At 44.6% G+C, this 13,536-nt stretch overlaps 1 protein-coding gene across 1 annotated transcript in view; it reads right to left on the bottom strand.

Annotated features, from left to right (window-relative positions):
- CTSF (cathepsin F) overlaps nt 1–12,992 on the bottom strand; it is a 612,378-nt gene extending 599,386 nt beyond the window's left edge. Inside the window, exon 1 of the mRNA XM_078660834.1 lies at nt 12,563–12,992. Within this exon, the coding sequence (XP_078516960.1) occupies nt 12,563–12,778 (216 nt within the window). The 5' untranslated portion in view covers nt 12,779–12,992. The remainder of the gene's footprint in view (nt 1–12,562) is intronic.
- Between the last annotated feature and the right edge of the window lie 544 nt (nt 12,993–13,536).

Raw genomic sequence — 13,536 nt, 5'->3', positions numbered from 1 at the left:
CCGCCTGGGAGGCCGATCGTGTCAGGCTGTGACTCGTTAATTGAACCGATTTCGAAATACATTGATTTTTTTCTGAAGCCGTTCATCCAAGAGATTCCAGCACATTTAAAGGATACGACAGCATTTATCAATAGACTTTCGACAATTGAATATGATGTCTCGAAGAGTTAAACCTGAAATGGATAGATTGGTCTGTGTCACTACCTTCTGCCCGAATGCAATTCAGCTTAAGAAAATTGTCAATCAAAACTGGCATTTAGTGAGGAATTTTGAAAAAGCGCTGCTACAACCTCCGCTCTTCCCTTTCGAAAAAGAGAAAAGCATAGCTAATGACATTATCCGGGTGTCTTTACCAAAATCCGGAGTAGCTACCCATAGGAGTTTAATGGGGTTAGCACCGGTAATGGGCCACCATAAATGTGGATCTTGTTCTTGCTGCAATCAAACGCTGGAAGGAATTGTTTTCTATCACAAAGGAATAAACTGGAGACATGAAACGTTCACGAATTGCAAATCAAAGAACGTGGTGTACGGTATTCTCTGTCCCTGCCCAAAATTGTATGTGGGCAAAACCAATCAGGAGGTATGTCAACGGATCACACAGCATAAGTCTAGACTTAGGAGAAATGTGGTTAATGCCCCCCTGGTGAAACATTGGAAAACAAAAGAGCATTCAGAAAGAGATTTAAAACGGACTGTCATCTCTAAGGTTGAGGTGGACACCCATGGAGGCGATATTCAGGTTGAATTGGGACAACGAGAGGTATTACTCATCATGAAATTTAATACAGCAATAAATAGATTCAATGAGGTTTCAGAAATATTTAAATCCTAATTAGGGCTGTCTGCCCCAGGATTTGAAATATGGCTATGTCTCGCATCTAAGGGAAAATGTGTGGGCATCCAGACTTTTCAGTGATGGTGGGTGCTAAGGGAAAACCTGACATCGAAAATACTGCTGCTACCACTTAATGTTGTTTACCTCCTCCTGCAAGCTTACCACTGGGGACATGAATTCAATGATGACCCCTTGTAATGATCCATGCATAAATTGGAGACATTGGCTCTAGGGTCTGTCATCCGCATTGCCTTAATTGCATTCTACTTATGACTAAGCGTCCCTTTTACACAAAGGGTTGTTAAAGAAGAGCTCCATGATGCGAGCGCTGTACTGACTATAAGCGTTTTTGTTTCGAATTATTTCCGACGCTCCACTGCACTGAAAGCAATTAGCAAGGCCAATTGGTTAATGGCCTGCTGTCGTTTTTCTTTAAATCATATCCAGTTATGGATTTCAGCTTATTTACGATGGACGGGCGTATTAATAAAGTTCGAAGCGTCTGTAGTCTCCATGAATACGACGCTACACGTATGCAATACGTATTGACACTTGGTAACACCCAGAGGACGGTCCTAGTGTAGGATGAGATCCTGATTGGTTCTAAGACCTAGACTGACCAGGTAAAGACCACAATTCCCAGCCATCCTTTACAGCCCAGGATTCATTGCGGGCAGTGCGTCACACGCCGAACGTCGAGGTTGTGGATGGTGTTTATGGAACGACGGAGGAATCATCTTTATAGGTAATGAATGTGTGAGAGACCCCTCTTTACGGATTTTCATGGATGCCAGAAATTAAAACAGGATTATACCTTTCTTCACAGATTGGTGTACGTACTTTTGAAACATGGAGCGAAATGCCCATTGAGGTAGCAATTGTATACAGAGGTAAGCTTGACATAAGTTATGCTGTCACAAAATGACATGTAAGTTGCCAAATCAAGCATTAATTTGCTTGATTTACTTTGGCAGGATCCACCCGAATTGGCAATAGATTTCAGGGAAGATACACACAAGACCTTTCCTTCTTCCTTTCTCCCCCGTAGTGTTGGTAAGTGACTATAGGTTTCTCCATTCTGTAGCTGACTCATTGTATTGTGACATAAAGGAGTAAGAATGTTTTTTTGTGTCTCCTGTCTATTTGATTTCAGAACACTCACTTCGTGGTTCTTCTAAGACAGCAGATTTGGTCTGTTTTTTAAATAAGGTAGGCGGAATGCGCTGCAGGAGCATTTGTCTAAGTATATGGTTGTAGATAATCTTTTCTCAATATGAATTGTTGTTCTCTTTCCTTTTTAGAACTTCATGGTACAGATGAGAACCCTTCAAATAGTCGGGTTCGAAAAGCGTCAACCTTTCTTTTTGTTATGTAAAACAAACCATGTTCTGTAATATTTCCACTGGTGTAGTCCAATGGTTGTTAGATGTAGTAAATTGTGGCTAAACAGAATTATTTTCTACACCTTAGTGAGAGTTTTTTGGATTGTTTTGGTTGTTTGACTTTGGTATTTTGAGTGTAACCCACCAGGTTTGGGGACACTTAAACATTTTTGTATAGTGTGATTCAACCCACTCTGGTGCGACAGTTGTATGGTGTGAGTGCATGGTATAAGTGGGTGGTGAATTTGTATGAGGTATGTGATGGAGCGAGATTTAGAAATATATTTTATTTCGACTCGCAAAGTTAAACTTCCATAATAAAATAATCGTATTAATCAGCATGGAGTGAATTTTACTAATCCACCTAGATTAAAATGCATTCATTACATAAGGGACTAATACATATGCTCATATATGTGCTTTATGTTGCATCTGCATGTACGTGGAAAATAATGAATTAACTTTGTCTATTGTCATTGTCAGTATTAATTGTGGCTGTTTAATTAATGGCATGTGATTATTTGTGTGTGCTCATGTTATGTCTTTTTGTCTTTATGTTGCACAATTCTGTTTGTTACTTTATTTGCTTCAGCTAGGTAACATAGATTAATGGGTTAATAATTAGCAAAGGTGGGTGGGTAACAGAATGAATTCTAATTCTTTCATAAATTATTCTTTTGTGTTTGTTTAAATACTAGTTCTCCATGAGAGAGGCCTAAGGCCTGAGGCCTAACGTCCTAATGTTAAAGATGGTGTTGTCAAGTCAAGTCCAGAAAGAGCAAGAGCCTTGCGTGGAAATGTTTTATCACGTTGGAGTTATTTTACAAGCACAATTGAAAATGTATTATACGTGCTCTTGGAAGGACTAAGCCAAGGTCGGAAACCGGCAAAGATTGCCAAGCTAAGGAAGTCACGGACTGTCATTTGCAAAATGTTTCTTTCTGAGGAAGCTGCGTGACTTGTGAATAAGAGACAATAGACTCTTAGAAAGGTCGGAACTAGGCTTCGAAAAAGATGATGACACTCTGTGGGCTGACGTCTTTCAGCCAATGAGAGCTCTGGATGGTAGGGAAAAAGTATATTTTTCAGTGAGATTAGCTAGGGAAAAAGGTATAAAAATTGCCTCCTTGGGCAGGAGGGCGCTTCTCGCTTTCCGAATCCTGTAAGGCGTGCCATGCTGAAGGACTTTTGGAGCACGTAAGGATCAATAGGGTTATTGACTATTTCTTTAGGATAAGTGAGTTTTAGACAGGGAAGATAGAACTTAGGTGATGACAAATTTTTATTTTACTTAAATCATGCTGCTTGATTTTATCTTGAATTTTCAGTCTGTTGTGCTATTCCTCAATAAAAGCTGCAAAATTGCTAATAAAGATTTTAATAAAATGCACTTACATGAATAAAGCTAATAAAAAAAGATTCTGAAACGACAAGCTGGTCTTGTTATTCATGGTCTTGTTACCATTAGTTGATCCATTTGCCTTAGTGACTTAATTAAAATGTTTCATATGCAAACCAATGGTCATTGAATATAAATGTGTAAATAGTTTGTGAATAGGTTCTGATTAATTAGGTCACATGATTCAGTTGCCCAAAATCTGTCTCGTTGGTTAATGGGCCTTGTGAGTGATTTATGATTAATGGTGAGTATCTGGTGTTGGGTAGTGTTGCTGAGACAGAATTTCTATAGGGGCGCTGGATCATATGTCTGATAGTTTGCATTGAATGTGTGGGTGTCTGGAAGGTTGCTAGGTTTCAATCAAAATGTATAGTCTTGTGTTTAATGTTCTCTGTAGTATTTTCCATATGTATTTAAAAAGCACTTTTTGTAAAATTGAATTGAAAGACATCTGCCAAATAAAATAATTGATGGCACAACTGCAAGTGAGGACCTATTTGTTTTACTCTTAGGTCTTTGGTTAAATACATTTAAGATTCTTGCTCAGTATTGGCAATTGTTTCGTTTTGTCATAAGTAAGAGGCAGCATCGTTTTGAACTCTAGAGCATGTGTAATCTTTTGTTTTGGTAGGGAGACTTAATAGACACGCTTGTAATAGTCAACTGGGTTGACAGTTCCTGAAACAGTTGCCATATGAGATCCTGCACCTCATTTTCGGATTCCAAACAATAAATGTTCAACATGCAGCGTGCAGGTCTCTTTTTAGCAAAAGGTTAACCCCTAAAGTGACACACATTTCATCATGGAGGACTAACACCTCCACACCATGAATTGACTAATGGTTGGTGGCATCTGATTGTGGAGTACTGCCCGCCTGTTACCTTGTGTAAATGGAAGTTATATGTCATGAACCTGAATTTCCTGATTATAGGAGGTGTGCTCATGTGAGTAGTGCTTGGGAGGAGGAATTGCTCAAGTCTGAAGTCCCAATTCCTTATTTATCGCACAGATGCGTCCAATGAGAATGCACCACACTGCTATGGAAATGATCTTTGAGCATTATCAACGTGAAAAACAGAACATTTATAGGGTTTATTATAGTGTGTCTCCCCTTTTCTGTTTATATCTCCCGGCACAGTTCCTTCCTTTTCAACCTCTCTTCACAAATCATTGCAAAGCCAACATTCAGGTATCTGGATTGAAATTACAAACTTCAAATGAGCAAGAAAATCTTTTATGTTTGATTTCCTCTTGTGTTTAATTTAATAGACAATAATGTTTTTTCATATGTAATAAGAATCTAGGTCAGATACAAGTTGCACATGACGACTAACTTGCTTCTTCGATCACAAATAGCATAGTCGTCAGGTTGGGGGGGTAAATGTTTCTTAGTTCATGTTTAAAAATGATCACTTTTAATACTTACCATGCAGTGATATATTCTGATATACTAAGGAGAAATGCTCCTGCATGCTAAAGAAATAGACTTTTTAGAACTTTAAAGGAACTTTACCATATTTTTATGTTTGTTTCATGAAATACACAGTAAATATTTTCATATCTCAGCTCATGCACAAGCTCATACAGCTGAGCGAGACCCTGAGCTTGGCTCTTCCCGTTAATTTTTTGGCTCGTCTACCGCTAGTCATGTGGTACACATTATGACTTAAGCCTGGTTGTATAGACAGTCACCTATGAGCGTGGCAGAAATATTGGGTCAAAAACTGCAATTCACCAACATGGCAGGTGTTTTTTTAGCACAATTCCAAGTTTTATTTGGAAGATAACTGCGGTTATGAGCTAAACAACCAGTAAAAGTGCAAGCTATTGCACTTTCCACATTGTTTACCCCATGCAAACCTTGGAGGACAGAGAGAGGGAAAGCTCCCAGGAGGTGTTAGCATAAAGTGTGCTGAACTCAGAATGTGAAGAAGCATTGGCAAAGCCAATAGGTCTCGCCTTTGGGACTTGTTGGTTTTGTCAATGGTTTTTAGCTTTTCTGTACAGAGTACCTGATGCTATGCAGCATGGCTAAATAAAACATTTTTTTAAAGCCTCTGAGGTGGCTGGCTGCATCCTTTTTGTAGGCATGAGCATCATGCATGTGCATGCTTACAAAATGGCATTTTTAGGTTTTGCCTGGCGAAAAGATGCGCTCTGCGCATCTTTTTCGCGCAGGCGAAATCCTGATGAGATCTGTAGTGTGGCTTTGGGTCGGCCCTCGTCATTCATTGGCTGGCTCCATAAATGGAGCCTAGCCATTGGACGAGGGGCCTGTCCGTCAATGCCGGACCAGATTCGGGGGCGTTCCCGAGATTCTTTGGCTTTTGCCGACGTCATGCTACGTCAGCCGAAAGCCGATTCTCGGGAACGCCCCCGAATCTGGTAAGGCACTAGTGGCACCCCGAGCGCTCTGCCGCCTCCTACTACGGTGCAAACGCTGCCTCCCTGATTGCCGCCGCTGCCCGGGGCCGAGAATAACAGGAGGACCTCGCCGGGGCCGCGGAGAGCAAGAACGAAGGAGCTGCCCTCCCATTGGCTGAGGCGGTCGAGCCCCCTCAGTGCCGCCGCGCTAGGAGTGGTTCTCGAGCCGTCGCGTCATCGCTGGAGCCGTGCTGCGATTGGCCGCAGCTTTGTTTCGTCAGCCTACACACAACGGATGTTTTCCCTTCATAAATAGTTGACCTGGGCAACACATGCCTGTTCAATATCAAGTTGCATAAGCAGCAAGTTAGTGCAAACGTGTTTGGCTTTTTATTTACATTGGAGCAAAGTTGAGCGCCGGAAGAAGCAGGATGGAGAGTTGGTGGGAGTATATATGCTCACCACGTCAGTATGACGTCTGCATCTGTGGTCTGCTGCTGTAGAATGGGACAACTGGGGGAGGGGAGCCCTCTGCTATAGTATATACGGGGCCTTGGCACGTGTCATACGCAGGTCAGGACCTGGAAGAATTGATAGTGACTCCGCAGCACCACATGGGAGTGATATGACTTTCCGCTGCCGAGCGGGGCATCTGGAAGACATGTGCTGCGCACTAGATGACTATGCTCTATTTGTTGGGGGGGGGGGGGGTCACGCAGGGTTAAGCGGGCACTAGAGCGTTGACATCATATGCACATTAGGAGGTAGTTCGGTTTTGGGGAATGCGGCGTCACACTGACTTTATAGCATGCTTTCGATCCAAGGCGTGTGTGGGGGGGGGGGGCGGGGGAGGGTTCTGGCTCTGTTTATGGCGGCGAGGAGCCCCGGGCCCCTCCCTGCAGCGCTCCGGATCTCACGGGGCAGTGCAGTGGGTGTGCGCAGCTAAACCTGTTGCACCTGCGGCTGGGCGGGGCTGCTTCGGATCCCTCACGAGCCTGACGTGTTTGCATTTCACGCTGCACTACCGCAGTGCGAGGCCTCCTGCGCGCCTGTCACTGACGCCCTCTAGGCCCCGGGACACGCGCTCTAACTTGTCACCTTTTCACAACTAGAATGAGTGTGACACTTCTGTTTGTGAGGCGTTGCAGACCCCCCTAGGCGCGTCTTGGAGCGGAGGGTTCCCGTGCTGAAAATGTTTCTAAAATTATGCATTTTAAACTGCACTTAAGCCTGAGGGAGCGCGCGCGCGTGTTTCTTTTTTTATTTTAATAACCCTCCAGACACTTGGGCTCCGCCTCCCTTGCTCTGTCACGCCACAGACATCTGCTGAAGCTAGGAGGATCCTTCTCCTATCTCGCCCCCAAGTCCTGGAACAACCTCCACTCCCCCCCGCCCCCCCACCCCCCCCCCCCACGGCATCCTACTTGCAGGAAGAAAACCTTTTCTAACTATTCTATTCAGGACTCCCAGGAAAAAAATGATGCTTCCCTTTCTTTACTTGGAATATACAGCAGAATCATACTTTAAACTACCTAACCCACGAGCCCTCGCAGCTCCCGCTCGCCACCAGTCACTGGGAGTATAAATGTCGATAGAACCGTAGTTCTTCCTCTTTCTTTGAGGAAAAAGCAACTTCAGTCCATAAAACCTTTATCCAGCAGAAATGTTAAATGAAACGACCACAGGACAGCTCCACAGGCCAGCCGGCAAAGAGGGACATCCTTCGCAGTGAGCAGGTTTAGTGGCAGCGGCACCTCAGACCACTTAAAGTCGCCTTGGCATCCGTACCTGAAAAGAAAACAGAAGCCATAATATCCCACCTCCGTGATCTTCACAAATACTGGGGGCAAAGCAAACCATAGCCACAGTAGAGCGTACCATTATCCAATCATAAAGACATATGTATCTACGTGTACCCTCAGATGACTGTATGACAACATACAACATCCCAGGGAGGGATAATCCTTGCCTCCGTGTCCTTAATAGAATTGAAAATTCTTCAAGCGCCAGCTAGACATTCATTCTAAGTCAGGAAATGGAGGCCTCAGGTTATGCTAGTTTAACACCACATAAGGTGCAACATCTAGAATTGGCTTATGATAGAAAACTTAAAAAATGGAATCAGAAGACCTATCCGCAGCGGCCATATTGTCCTCCAAATGAGAACCGTGGGAAAAAGCTTTAAGGCCATAGCCCCTCTAACTGAATGAGCTCCAAAAAGGCATACATCAATTACAGCCTCAGACAACAACAATTTACCCCAACGGATCACAGTACCTGTAGAGACTGGGCAGAAAGTTTTCTGCAAAGAAATCAACAATTGTCCTGTATCATCACTTCGTAATTGTTTGAGCAAAAGACCTTTGTTCCCAGGCTATTCTCTTATAAAACGTAACACAACGGCCACAACCCACGCATGGAATATTTAAGTTGTAGTTGACGATCCAACTGGATACCTCCGAATAGTTTACAAACCAGTAGATGCTCACCTATCGGTTTGTCAATCAGATGGGGATGGCCTGCCGAGATAGTTGAACGGAAATTGTTCACCATCCTATAAGCTAGACCGTGACTGGTAATATCTGATGGGAAATTTACAATCATATGGATTCCTGATCTCCGGGGATCCACACTTTGCTCACTACACTAACAAACCCATCTGCGCCAGGCTGCTACATATCGTCCGTGCATAGAGGGAGTCCAAGATTATGATAGGTAGCACAACACGTCCAGCAAAATTCCTGGCATTTGCCATTGTGGCCTGAATTTCTCCAACACATGAGGGATAACAGTACCCGTGTCACCAATGGTTGTGGAAGATCCGTCAGATCTGAGAAGATCCAGAAAGGAAGGATGGTGCACGGAAGGTGCACCGGAGCTGTACAAGACAGATACATGGCCACTGTAAACCATGACTGTGCAAAAGTACCCTCTGAATCCTGACTAATGCGGGAAATGCATGAAACTGACCCGTCTACCAAGACTGTAGAAAGGCATCCGAGCTGACTGCTTGCGGATCTGGTTTTCAACTGTCAAAGAGAGGCAGTTGCATGTTAAGATGTGAAGCAAAGTGGTCTACCGTGTAAGGGCTCCAGCGCAAATTCAGAAGTCAAAAGATCCTGGGGTGTAGCGCATCTTTTTCGCGCAGGCGAAAACCTGATGAGAACAGTAGTGTGGCTTTGGGTCGGCCCTCGTCATTCATTGGCTGGCTCCATAAATGGAGCCTAGCCATTGGACGAGGGGCCTGTCCGTCAATGCCGGACCAGATTCGGGGGCGTTCCCGAGATTCTTTGGCTTTTGCCGACGTCACGCGACGTCAGCCGAAAGCCGGGAACGCCCCCGAATCTGGTAAGGCACTAGTGGCACCCCGAGCGCTCTGCCGCCTCCTACTACGGTGCAAACGCTGCCTCCCTGATTGCCGCCGCTGCCCGGGGCCGAGAATAACATGAGGACTTCGCCGGGGCCGCGGAGAGCAAGAACGAAGGAGCTGCCCTCCCATTGGCTGAGGCGGTCGAGCCCCCTCAGTGCCGCCGCGCTAGGAGTGGTTCTCGAGCCGCCGCGTCATCGCTGGAGCCGTGCTGCGATTGGCCGCAGCTTCGTTTCATTTCCGGCATTGACGGCTCCCGGAAGAAGCCTTGGAAACAGCAGCCCCGACACAGCCACAGGAGCGCTGGCCCCCCGCCCTGCAGCAGCCACCGAGCAACACCGGCACCCGCAGGTAGGCGCCAGGCACTTTGCGGTAAATGTTAATTTCTTCCCAATTTGTAAAATGTTTTCGGCCCATAACTATACACCTGCATTCCATTACTTCAATGAAATAACTAAAATAAGTATCATCTCATTGCGTAGTGAGTCTACATTTTCCCATCCGTTTGTTGCTTTCCTTGCCTTCCTTAATTGACTCCGATTTTTCCAGCTGTGGAGCTTTGGGATCTCTAATGCTGCAATTCCTTGTACCTCGTTGGTGAGGATGACTAGAAAAGAATAGTCACTAAATCTTTCTAGTACCAATAAAGTTAATCTTTGCTTTCGTATTAAAGAAAAATTGCCTCAAGTGCTTTATGGAGATTGGCTGAGTGCTGTATAGAATTAATACGGCCTGTGTTGTGTTTCCAACATGGTACCACAAAATGGTACAACGTGACATTTTTTATTGTGTCAAATTGATAATAAAAGTAAATGTATATCATGGGGCGAGATATAACCTCTGGCCATTGGCACGGCTCGTATATAATGACGTATGAATAGTTCAGTATTATGCTCAACATCATTCCAATCTAGCTGAATCTCAGATTTTGTTTCCTTAGTTGAAGGCTCTGTTGTAGTGAGTAAACCAAGACTTGTCAAATTGAAGTCACCTTATTAGTAGTTGCATTTAATAAAAAATAGTCTTAACACAGATCTTTATGCAATAGCCCTATTATGATTTACTTTATATTACACCAGAGTAATTAATGTACCATTTATCGCTCACCATCATGTCCATGATATCTTCTTCTCCTCACACATTTCTTGTAATTGTTTGATTTTTCACACCATACTTACCCCACCCCCCGTTCCTAGTAATATTTCTCTTTAATAAGGCATATGCTGGTGTTTAACTCTGTCATTCACCCCTGTGCCATGTTTCCGATTGGGTAGATGGCTCTGGAGTGGGTGACGGGTGACCCTGGTGAAAGATAACTGCACAGTGCAGCGGAGGAGCATGCCACATGTAACCTGCCCCTTTGTTTTCTCACCTTTTGGTACTTGCAGTTCATAAATCACAATCCGAACACAGCACCGTGCGCTATGAGCTGCACGCAAACAGCAAGGCATAGGTTTAGACAAGGGGAGGGCTCTCTGTGTGAGGGCGGGGGGCTCTGTGTGTGGGCGGGGGGCTCTGTGTGTGGGTGGGGGGCTCTGTGTGAGGGCGGGGGGCTCTGTGTGAGGGCGGGGGGCTCTGTGTGGGGGGGGCTTTCAGTGTGTGGGGGAGGCTCTTGGTGTGTGCGGGCTCTGTGGGGGGAGGCTCGCAGTGTGTGTGGGAGGCTCTCGGTGTGTGCGGGCTCTGTGGGGGGAGGCTCGCAGTGTGTGTGGGAGGGCTCTCTGTAGGTGTTTGTGGGTGTCATTGGCGAAAGATAAAGCTAGTGGCGTTGCAAATAACAATGCCATTTATTTATGTTAAAAAAAAAAATAGCTTTGCCAATAGCTCAAACTTTAACAAAGGCAAAACCATTGCATTGAAAATGCTTGTTTATTTTATTTTCTGAGCTAATAATAAAAAAAAAATCAGATTGAAGCTTTTTTTGAGCTAAGGGGAAAAGTAAAATGGAAGACACATGTTAGGAGGAGTTTTGCGAGGGTATGGAAACAACATGGAAGGGGTAGAAGCTGCAAGAGAGAAGAAGGGTACAGGTAGGGGAAGTAAATCGGTGGGCCGGAGTGGAGATGAGAAGAAAGAGGCAAAAGAAGGAATAGCAAAGACGGGAGGGGTGAGGAATGGAAGCAGATGAAAGGCAGGGTTGGGGAGGAGAAGCAAGGGGCAAATTGGCAACGTGGAGCAGGCAGGATAATACGGGTGAGAAAGAAATGGGTCAAGTTCACGAAAGCGAGCGCAACATGGAACAGAGTGGGAAGAAGCATACTGACAACAATCAGAGACCAATACAGGGAGCAGGTGGAGAGAAGTGCAGGAGGGAGACATCTGGAAAACACAAAAACTCTCGCGGAGAGCTTAACCTAAAAGAAAGAATTAGTGCTTAGGAAACAAGCTGTGTAAGAGTAGGAGCCAGCCAATCAAAAGAGCTGACAAAGAGACCATGCTCTATTCTATTGGAACAAGCTGGGACACGAATAGGAAGCAGGCCAATGAGAAAGACGGGAAAGCTGACCAATGGTACTCATGGACGGGCTCCAAGCCCCTATATATTCTTGGTAAATCGACAACATGCTTTTTCGCAACCAGGCAGCTCTTGCAGGCTCGACATAAAAAGAAAACAATGTTATGCTTAATATCGGCATTAGAGCAGGACTCAGAATGACCCTGATAGAAGTCTTAAGCGAGTCTCCTAGCTCGTCAAGCTATATACCAAGATATTCTATTTAGAAATTAGTTGGCCTAACGGCCAGGGCAGTCAACCTCGAATCTGGGGAACCCTGTTCGAGTCTCGGCAATGACACTGAATATCCTGTGATCCTGGGCAAATCGCTTAAGCTCCCCGTGCCTAACAAAAATGAATGTGTCCTCGTGTAACGCAACTGATACTATGTAACGCGCCTTGATACACGATACCGGGTCAAGTTCGCGCTATATAAAACTCCCATAAAAAGAAACCGTTTACTATCACCTTTTGCATTGTCAGTTCATTTCGAGTTTGTGTAAAAAAGCTGCAGGTGCATTTATTTTCTGCTATGGTCTCTACTTCTCTTGACTCCACCCTCCTCTCATGACTCCGCAGTTTATGGGAACCGAACAATTTGTTCTCCTTTTTCAGGACTGCTATATACTCTACTCTGATATGCCCAATTCCATTCTCCTGTGTCACTGCTCACCCCCTCTACTATGCCACATCCCAGTTTCTTCAACTTATCCCTCTCACCTGTTTTTGTGCTTCAAGCACTTCCATCACTCCGTACGTGAAAAGGTCGTTGCTACGCTTGTTTAACTCGTCAGTGGCGAAGGTTGCCATCTTCAGCACCTTGGTGTCGTTGGTGTTCGCACTACGATAGCCCCCCACCAAGGAAGCGGTGGGAACAGACGGGTAGAGCGCCAGGCAAAGCAGAGAACAAGCAACGATCGGGCACATCGAAACCATGATTGCTGCGATACAGACGGGCGTTTGTTTACTGACAGCAGCGGCAGCACAGCTGATCTTCCCGAACCAGGAAGGCCACGCCCCTCCAGGATCAGGAAGTGTTCAGATCCAAGATGGCTGCTTCGCTCGCTACCAAAATATTTACCAGTGTAATTTCGCTCGACACAGGACAGCGTACTGTCTGAAACCGAACCGACCTTCCCTGTGTCAGAGTAACGTTCCGTGGCAAAGCCAATAGATTTGGGTTTTTAAAAAGGATAGTGCATTTTTCTTCGCTGACGAGATTTGTGTTGGTTTTAGGGTGATAGGATTTCCAAAATGACAACTGGCAGGTCAAAGAGAACAGAGAAGTGCTACGTGGGCCAAATGTTGAATGCCACTCTGACCATATCACAAGTCACAACGACAGTGTGGATGTTTACATTTTTTTACGTAAATTTACCTCGTAGCAATTTAGAAATGTGCCTTAGTTAAGGTAGAGAACATGTGTGTCAATTTAGTTTTTCGAAAATTGGCATATTAAACGTGCAAAAAGAGAAAATGCTGCTTATATTCTACAGAAAGCTCCCATTTCTATCGTTCTATCTCTACTAGGCTTGAAAGTTCTCTCTATTACTTCAAATCCCTTTAATAAAATTAATGTTTTTGTAAATGCGGATTTAGCTTATAATTAAACTGCAGAACTTGACATCTTCAGAAATGTGTTTGCTGCAAAAATGTATTTCTTTTCTTCCTCACACCATATTACTTCATTGTAT

Source organism: Lissotriton helveticus, chromosome 9, assembly GCF_964261635.1.
Source record: "Lissotriton helveticus chromosome 9, aLisHel1.1, whole genome shotgun sequence".
In the NCBI taxonomy this organism is placed as follows: Eukaryota; Metazoa; Chordata; class Amphibia; order Caudata; family Salamandridae; genus Lissotriton; species Lissotriton helveticus.
Note: the sequence above shows the minus strand (reverse complement) of the source record. Positions and strands in the feature narration are given on the sequence as shown.